Genomic DNA, 9,953 nt, shown 5'->3' on the forward strand with positions numbered 1-9,953 from the left:
CTATTTAGTTTGTTTAATAAAAGAACAAGGTATAGACGTGTTCTATAGGAAAGGTAACTTTAAATGACGGGCCGCCCCCCTAATAATGGCAGGGGAAACACTGCAGTTCAAAGTTTTGTACCTTTGCCTTGTTATTCAGATTGCCAAAACGGTTTTTGCTTCAAATCAACGGTTGATGAAGCTGTTTGTTTTGGTTCATGGCTTTAAACTCATTACTGAAGAATTGTTTCAAATCCCCATGGAGAAAACGAATGAGAAAATTACTTCCGGAACCAAGGCTACTGAAGACATGGGTAGTCACTGTTACCGCCTGTTACAAAGACAGTTAAGCAAGAACTGCACTTTGACCATTATGCTTTTGCGTAGAAAGTCATAAATGCAGAGCAAAATCTTAAGATATGAAAGAAGGACTTAAAGTTGTATTTTATGAGGCCTTTCAGCACATTACTGTACATGTGCTCAGAGGAGAACTTCAGAATATCTCAGTATCTAAAAGAACAATCAGCTCAGACTTCCCTGGTGTTCATTACTCTCATTAGTTTGCATTCTTATACTAAGCCAAATAGAACTCGATTCTATTTTGTTATATATTATATTCTTTGAAAGTGTGTAATCACCTACAACAAAAAAAAGTGCTTCAGTATAAATAAACAGCAGTCAGACCACATTTGTACCAGCTTGTACTGTCAAGCTGATTTCTCCTAGGGTCTCCAGTCATCTCATACATGTTTGAGGAGGTGCTGATGATTCGGATCAAAATTGTTGTATTTCATATTTCAGTGTATATTTCAGACAGAAGTGATTTACCTGTAATCTGTGCAATCTCATTTCTGTAACCTAAAGAAAAGGGAAAAAACAGCTACGCCAATAAATAAACCATGGCCTTTGTCGATACCTCAACTGTTGCCTTAATTTCTTCTGTTTTATATTTATCACAGCACCTAAAACAGAGACTTAAAGGGTTAGTTCACCCAAAAATGAAAATTAGGCTGAGTTTTACTCACACCCGAGGCATCCTAGGTGTATATGACTTTCTTCTTGCAGACGAATCCAGTCGGAGTTATATAAAAAATTGTCTTTGATCTTTCAAGCTCTATCATTGCAGTCAGCGGGTGTTGCATTGCTTCAGTCCAAAAGAAGTTAAATAAAAAGCAATGCAAGTCTGTGGGAACTTTAATGTTGTTTTATTATCCACCAAGTGAAAATCATGAAGCTGATTGCTTCAAAAAGTATTAGCAGTCCTCTCCGCAAAATGTCATAATTTGAGGTATCATTCATGTCCATACTGTAGCACAATGTGAAACAACTTGAGCGCCAGACTTTACTACTTGTAGTTGGGTGCTTGTTTAAATCCCGAACCCTTAGTATGAGCAATGCTTGAACAAACACCACTAATAAGTAGATTAACTGGTCGCTGCCATGCTATTGAGTCTGGCAGTCAATTTGGAATGACTTCACAATGAATACAGAAGATATTTTACACTGTTGTTTTTATTTTGATGCAATGTGGGCACATTGAAATCTTATGCCATATCTACTATCAATATCAAAAACAGAGATACAATACAATAATTTTATGTTTTGCTTAGCACAAATATGTCACACACCTTTTATGAACACCCACATAGTTATATGAGCAAAGAAGAGAAGAAGAAAATAATTTGAATTCAAGGCATCACAGTTGTCTCAAAATCATTCCGATTTATTCTGTCAAAGGCTTGATAGTCATATTATCCATCACATGACAATACTTTAATCCCACCATCGTGGCCAGGGTATGTAAGTATGCAAAATATGCTTCTCAGCACAAAATTCACCCTGAAAGGAGTGCTGTAAATTTGTATTTTTATATATCTATAGTTCACCCAAAAACAGAAATTCTGTCATTATTTTCTCAACTTAATGTAATTTTTATCCTGTTTGCAGTTATTTTTTTCCTGCAGAACCCAAAACTAATATCTGTAGAATCTCTTTGATTTCAATTTTGTGGGAAAGACTTGCAATCTGCAAGATTAAAAGAAGTTGAGTAAATGACAACACATACAGTTGTGAAAATGACACAATTTTCATTTATGGATGAACTTTACCTTTAAAATATGACTAGACTGCTCTCAATTGTGAGCTTACTCTAAATGCCATTTCCCAGTGGAATGGCACAAAGAAAATACCCCAAACCTCTGAATTTCCTTAAGAAACTAGCATTGTTCATTTCATCACAAGGATCAGTGGATCTGTGCAGAAGTCTCAGAGGAACGTTTGCTTTAGCTGTAAGCAGCAGGATTATTTTTGCATTCGTCAGGTATGCTGACAGAAATAACAATGCAGATTTCTTTGATAAATTTCAGAGGCTTGTGAAAGCAACTTACAGGATTCTTGAGGGGAGTTTCTATAGTTTGAGATCTCTTTCACCCAGAGAGCTGAAACATTCTTCTATAGCCTGCTCTGAGACCCCAGACAGGGTAGAAGGTTTCCACTTTGGACTCTGGTCTTTATCGATTAGCACTGCAAGTAGAGAGGGGAAAAATCTGTCAGTTATGCACTGACTTTTCTCTGGGGTTGTTCTGGAAAAAAACTGGTTAGGTGAGTGGACCTGGCTAAGAAAACTGCATGAGCAAAGCACATTAATTTGAGGTAAAACTCTATAAATAACCTTTATAATAACAGACTAATTACAGACATTACTAATTACTAATAACAGACATTATATCATTCTTAACATCAACAATGTACAGACATGTAATTTAACCTTTACTCACATATTTTTTTCCCCATATGCATTCATACAGAATTTTAATGATAATGACTAATAATGATAATTTTAAAGATAATGACTAATAATGATAATGAAAATTTCAACTGAGTTCCTGAATTTGAATTTAACTAAGGAAGTAAACAGGATGTGGAGTTGTAATTTGAATTTAAAATGGAATGTAATTCAAATTAACCACTAATCTCCAATGTTGTTTTAACAAAAATATGAAGTAACCATAAACATACTATCATAGACACATCATATGGGATATTTCCAGATATATTAGATCAATGCTCAAATTTTATAGAAATGTGTATGTAACATGTAAATGTTAAATTTAATAAATTACAAACGTAATTTTATGGATTATTACAGCAGAACACTATACTTCCTAAATTGCTTTAAATTACAAAATTTTTAATGTCTTTGAATTTAAATGAGACCAAGAGCAAATGACTCTTCAAGGTTACATATAAGGTTACATATTCACCAACTCTTTAACACCAACATCTAATTTGATACATCTAATATATACAGTTTATCAATAGGAACTAATATGTGAATTTTTCGAAGAAAATGTGCATCTTACCTGCTCTGACTCCCTCATAAAAATCGTGGCCTCTCTGCAAAGCAAGAGTAAAAACTCATGAAACAAATTACACAAATATTTCCCATAAATGAATAACTGGTATGTGAAAAATGTGCCAACACAGCTTTAAGCTGATTTGATTTGGGTAATGAAATGATAAAGCACTGCATTTACAGATAATTGCATTACATACCATACAGGCCTGACTGAGTCTATACTCCATCACCAAAACCTCCTGCAAACTCATTCTCGCTCCTTTCTGAATCTGCCGGAAAGTTAACTTCAGAGAGGTTGGGGACATTTTGGACAGAGTCTGTAAAATCCAATACAAAAACCCAAATTTAATAATGACAATAATAGCAGTAATAATAGCAATTTAAATATCTGACTGTATCAACAAAGTATAATCTTTTTATTTTACAACATGAAAGCCAACAGAGATCATATCAATTTGTGTGGCAGTAATGAAAATGGATTGAAAAATACAATTTAAGTTAAAAAAAAAAAATTTAAGTTAATCTGAAATAGCAGCTAAAGTTATGATTTTAGATTAATTTAAAATTTTTAGTTTTAGTTTTAGATTTGATCAATGACCTTGAAAGACTTATACAACAGTGGATGGATAGATTTTCGCTGAATTTTTCACAAAACTTAACAGAAGCTGTAGAAATGTGTTGTTTTGGGTGAACAAAGTCTTCATTTCAAATTTTTCTGTGAACTGTTGACTATCAACAGTTCAATCAATCAATCAATCAATCAATAAATTAAAAACAAAACAAAAAATAAAATAATGTGAGAAGACATAAAAAACTGTCCACACATGACCAAAATGTACGAACAGGGAGGTTACACAAGGGTAATAGCCAAGTGTACTGTTGATAAAAGAGGCCCCACATAAGCAGAGGACCAGTCCATAAACAGCCTTGTGTTTAGAGACAACCTTACATGACCTGCTTGGTCATAAAACCTCACATTCAATTCAAACGGCATGTTCTGTTTATATCACTGTCACTTTGTATAATACAGTATAATGAGGTATTGTGATTATTTATATTGTAACTTTGTTTAGGTCACGAAAGGACAAAAGCAGGAAACAGAATTTCACTCAAAAAATAATAGTCCACACATACACTGAGCAACAGCAACTGTAAATATTCAACAATAAAACGTCACTATGTCAAACATCAATTTCCTTTCTACAGCTCACTCTAAACAAAGTGATGCATGGCAAAGTAGCGCTATGGGAGGAAAAACAGAATGGCTTTGAAATACTAATGAGGTATAATATGATTCAGGGCCCATTACGCAATAGAAGAGAGGGTTTGCATGCAGCAGAGAGCATGCAGACCTCAAATGAGAAGCCATATGCGCTCATTCTGTTTATCTCGCCAAATATCCCAGAAACCATCACACGCTTTACCCAGCTGCAGGAACAGGACATGGAAACACACTCCTGTATGAAGAACAATAAACCAAACCTTGCTACGACCTTCCCTACTGCCATGTCATTTTATGAGGTTCATAAAAACATCACTTGCACTTGGGAGTTAGAATGAATAAACAGCTCGCCTTAACGCAGGGACAAAGTATAAGATATAATCTTACTTTTTTATATAAACAAAGCAAAATTATATTTAAAATACTAACTTCTTGACATTAATTTGATTTGTGTTTACATTATACCATTCAAAAGTTGGGGATCAAAAAGTTTTTTAATGTTTTTTAAAAGTCTCTTCTACTCATCAAGGCTGCATTTATTTAAACAAAAATACAGTAAAAACAGTAATATTGTGATATAATATTACAATTTAAAATAAGGGTTTTCTATTTGAATATACTTTAAAAAATAATTTATTCTTGTGGTGGCAAAGCTGAAATTTCATCAGCCATTACTAGTCTTCAGTTTCACACGATTCTTCAAAAATCATTCTAATATGCTTATTTATTATCAATGCTGTGTTGCTTAATATTTTTATTGGAACTTGAGATACTTTTTTTGAGGATTCTTTGATGAATAAAAAGTTAAAAAGAAACGTAATTTATTCACAATAGAAATATTTTGTAATCATATAAATCTTTTCTATCACTATTAATTTAACATATCCCTGCTGAATAAAAGTATTCATTTATTTCCTAAATATATAAATAATACTGATCTGTCTGTTCTTCCCTTATTTCGGTTGTGTTTACACTTACCATGTGCTTTTGTGTCATCGTGGTGTCCGTCCCCGTCCTCTTGTTGTTCCATTAATTATCTTATTATTGGCCCACGCCATCACCTGCTCTGCATTATGTTAATCACTCCTTCCCTATTTAGTCTCCTTGTGTGTGCTGTCTTGTGTCAGATCGTTGTTTTGTGCTCCGTGCAATCTTTGCTCCGACCCCGTCTTGTCTTGAGTTTTTGGCTGTGCAGATACCTTGCCAGTTTTGTTTTCATCTTTTAGTTTTTGTTTTTTCCCTCTCCCTCCTGCTTCCAGGCAGCGTTTAACCTCCTCCAGCTCTACCCACGCTCGCGATCTCCGATCGCTGTTTCCGCTGTCTCAGCTCTTCTTCGCCTTGCCACCAGTGCACCACCAGCTCCCCGCCTCAACTGCGCCCCTGCCTCTCTGTCAGTTTGTCCCGGTCTTGCTTTGCTGAATTTTCCCTTTGAAATTCGGTGTCCAGGAGGCACAATTGGATCTGTTCCTGGCTGCTCTGTGCCTGGATTGTTTTTTGTTGTTTATTTTATCTTTTTTGAACTTCAAGACTGTTTAATAAATTGACTTTTGGCACATGCAAACTGAGTCCACATCTCGCAGTGACAGAACGATCTGACCAGTTATGGACTCAGCAGGTGCAGAACCCCTCAGATCAGCAGTTACCCAGCAGGGCATTCTCTTGGGCCAGCATGCCTCCCAGCTAACATCCACGTCCCGGGAGGTCGAGTTCCTAAATGCTCAGTTGTCTGATCTGACTGCCCAGCTCCATGAACTTCGCAGTGAGACTTCAGCTAATAGAGCGGAGGACACCGCTGGCTTTTCCTCTCTCCATCATGACCCTGAGCCTCATGCTAACAACCCACCTCCCTATGACGGGAACCCCAACTCCTGCAGAGCCTTCCTGTCTCAGTGCTCCCTGGTCTTTGCTCTCCAGCCTCGCCGGTACGCCCAGGAGGAGACTAAAGTGGCTTATGTTTTAACCCTCCTAACAGGCAGGGTCCGTGACTGGGGAACGTCAGTGTGGGAGGCCCGGGCTCCCTTTTGTGCTTCTTTTGAGGACTTTCGGCAGGAGATGGTCAAGTTATTTGATCATTCTGCTTGGGGTGATGAGGTGGCAGCCCAGCTGGCACGGCTACGTCATGGAGGCCGTTCAGTAACTGAGTTCGTCATTGAGTTCAAGGACTTAGCAGCGGCCTGTGACTGGAATGAGGGGTCTTGTAGAGCTGTATTCCGTGCTGGACTGGATGAGGAGATCGAAGATGAGATTGCTTCCTATGAGCTTCCACACGGCTTTGATGATCTTGTCGACTTGGCCCTCCATGTGGAGAGTCGCCTTCACCTTCGTCGCCAACGATCGACTGCTCGCACCTCTTGGAGGATGGGAGAAATGACCAGCGACTCCATCTCTGTCTTGCCTCCGCCTTCTCCTGCTGACCCTGAACCTATGCAGGTGGGACGCCTGCATCTCACTCCTCAGCAGAAACAAGAGAGACTCACCCAGGGCTTATGCTTCTACTGTGGGAAGGCCGGACACTTTGTCAGCAAATGCCCGCTAAACGTCAGGGCCCATCAGTAGCCAGGGGGATCCTGGTGGGCGCATCTCCCCTTAATTTACCCCACTCTTCCCGCACCCTTCTTCCTGTGAGTGTTCAGTTTGGAGGTTCTAGTCACTCCTGTTCGGCCCTGGTGGATTCGGGGGCTGGTGGTAATTTCATGGACACCGGCCTGGCTGAGCAGTGGGAATCCCTGCCATCCCCCTCTCTACTTCTACTATCTCTGTTCGGTCTCTTGATGATTCTCCTATCACCACCATCACTCACCTCACCCCCCCGTAAGTCTTATTGTCTCTGGCAATCACCATGAGATAACCGAGCTGTACCTTCTAGATTCCCTGAGTGCCCCAGTGGTTCTAGGGCACCCGTGGTTGGTGCAGCACGGTCCTCACGTGGATTGGGCCAGAAATTCAGTTTTGTCTTGGAAACAGTCTTGTTTGGGCTCTGCCTCTTTTCCTGGCGCTGTGTTTCCTGTTGTGCAGGTGGAGGAGGCTGATCTGTCCGGGGTTCCGGAGGAGTACCGCGATCTTCGGCAGGTTTTCAGCAAGTTCCGGGCCATGTCCCTGCCTCCTCACCGGTCGTATGATTGTGCCATCAACCTCCTCCCAGGCACCTTCTCCGTCCAAGGGTCACTTATATTCCCTGTCTGGTCCAGAAAGAGAGGCTATGGACAAATATATTTGAGAGTCCCTAGATGCTGGTCTCGTCCATCCCTCCTCATCTCCAGCTGGTGCAGGATTCTTCTTCGTTAAGAAGAAGGATGGCTCCTTGCGCCCTTATATTGATTACAGAGGTTTGAATGACATTACCATTAAGAATAGGTACCCCTTGCCCTTAATGTCATCTGCCTTTGAACTTCTGCAGGAAGCCAAGGTCTTCAGTAAGTTGGACCTCCGCAATGCTTATCATTTGGTTCGGATTCGAGATGGGGATGAGTGGAAGACAGCATTCATCACTCCTTCGGGACACTATGAGTACCGGGTGCTACCTTTTGGCCTGACAAATGCCCCAGCTGTCTTCCAGGCCCTGGTCAACGACGTGTTGAGAGACATGGATAACAAGTTTGTCTTTGTGTACCTTGATGACACTCTAATCTTTTCTCCCTCGCCTCAGTTACACACTCAACACGTACGTCAGGTGCTACAATGGCTACTGGAGAACCAGCTGTATGTTAAAGCGGAGAAGTGCGTTTTCCACTCCAAGTCAGTTCCATTCCTGGGCTATATCATTTCGGCGGAGGGAATCAAAGCAGATCCCACTAAGGTAAGGGCCGTAGCCGAGAGACCACCTCCAGACTCACGCAAGGCTCTGCAGCGGTTTCTGGGATTCGCCAACTTCTACCGGCGCTTCATCCGAAACTTTAGTCAGGTTGCTGCACCCTTGACAGCTCTTACCTCTACTAAGGTACTGTTTAGGTGGAATTCGAAAGCTCAGGGGGCCTTTGATGACCTGAAGTCTCGATTCATTTCTGCTCCTATTCTTTCGTTTCCAGACCCTGAACGTCAGTTTATTGTGAAGGTGGATGCTTCCGAGATTGGAGTAGGTGCGGTCCTTTCTCAGCAGTCCCCTAGAGGTGGGAAGGTACATCCCTGTGCCTACTACTCTCACCGCCTGAGCCCAGCAGAACGGAATTATGACGTAGGGAATCGGGAGCTATTGGCGGTCAGGCTGGCCTTGGGTGAGTGGCGTCACTGGTTGGAGGGGTCAGCACAGCCCTTCTTGGTCTGGACGGACCATAAGAATTTGGAATATATCCGTTCGGCCAAGATGTTGAGTTCACGGCAAGCCCAATGGGCACTCTTCTTTGGCCGGTTCAACTTCTCTCTCTCGTATCGTCCAGGCTCCAAAAATGTAAAACCCGATGCCCTCTCCCGTCTTTTCAGGGATACGGGGAGGATGGGGGCGTCGGTTGAAACCATTATCCCTAAAGAAATTGTGGTGGGGTCCCTCTCCTGGGATGTGGAGAGGAGAGTACTGGAGGCCATACGAGAGAGAGAGGTGCCAAGAGGGTGCCCAGAGGGTTTTTTGTGCCGGCTGTGTTGTGCCCTGAAGTCCTCCAGTGGGGGCATTCATCTAAGTTAGTCTGTCATCCAGGGGTTCGGAGATCACTGGCCACCATCCGCCAGCGATTCTGGTGGCCATCCATGGTCCAGGATGTCAGGCAGTTTGTGTTTGCCTGCTCGGTTTGCGCCCAGAACAAGAGTTCTAATCAGCCTCCTGTTGGTCTGCTTCACCCTTTGCTCATCCCCTCCCGCCCCTGATCACACATAGCCCTTGACTTTGTCACTGGTCTTCCGCCATCGAGGGGTAACACCGTAGTATTGATGATGGTGGACCGCTTCTCTAAGGCAGCCCATTTCATCCCCCTTCCCAAATTGCCTTCAGCCAAGGAGACTGCTCAAGTGGTGGTTGATCACATCTTCCGGATTCATGGCCTTCCGGTGGATGTGGTTTCCGATAGGGGGCCACAGTTTGTCTCCTGGTTCTGGAAAGAGTTCTGTCGGCAGATCGGGGCCTCCTTCCACCATCGGATACACCCAGTCTTTCATGTTTCTCGGGTTAAGCCTGTGTTTCATTCTCGCCTTAACTCACCTGCTTCTGCCCCTACCCCTCCCCGTCTAGTGGATGGTTCCCTAGCCGTCACTGTCAGAAGGTTGCTGGATGTCAGACGTTGAGGTCGGGGATTTCAGCATCTTGTGGACTGGGAGAGATACGGTCCGGAGGAGGTGGAGTTGGGTCCCGGCTCGGGATATTCTGGATCGGTCACTGATCGAGGACTTCTACCGGCAGAGTGGAAGGCCCTTCCCTGGAGCGCCAGGGGACGCTCCTGGGGAGGGGGGGAATGTCACGCCCCCGGGCTC

At 42.1% G+C, this 9,953-nt stretch overlaps 1 protein-coding gene across 2 annotated transcripts in view; it reads right to left on the reverse strand.

Annotated features, from left to right (window-relative positions):
• The window catches only part of LOC107728909 (3-hydroxyisobutyryl-CoA hydrolase, mitochondrial-like), a 6,662-nt gene extending 3,002 nt beyond the window's left edge, over window positions 1-3,660 (reverse strand). Inside the window, exons 1-3 of one of the 2 annotated variants that reach the window (XR_001638522.1) lie at window positions 3,535-3,660; window positions 3,342-3,375; window positions 2,367-2,502 (exon numbers count right to left, since the gene is read on the reverse strand). Coding sequence is in view for 1 of the 2 variants with exons in the window: in XM_016539224.1 (XP_016394710.1) it covers window positions 2,387-2,502; window positions 3,342-3,375; window positions 3,535-3,642 (258 nt within the window). In the remaining variant the exon portion in view is untranslated. Of the gene's footprint in view, window positions 1-1,556; window positions 2,503-3,341; window positions 3,376-3,534 lie in introns of those variants that run through there. The other variant, XM_016539224.1, reaches the window with a different exon arrangement.
• Between the last annotated feature and the right edge of the window lie 6,293 nt (window positions 3,661-9,953).

This window comes from Sinocyclocheilus rhinocerous, unplaced genomic scaffold, assembly GCF_001515625.1.
Source record: "Sinocyclocheilus rhinocerous isolate Xijiao unplaced genomic scaffold, SAMN03320098_v1.1 scaffold1569, whole genome shotgun sequence".
In the NCBI taxonomy this organism is placed as follows: Eukaryota; Metazoa; Chordata; class Actinopteri; order Cypriniformes; family Cyprinidae; genus Sinocyclocheilus; species Sinocyclocheilus rhinocerous.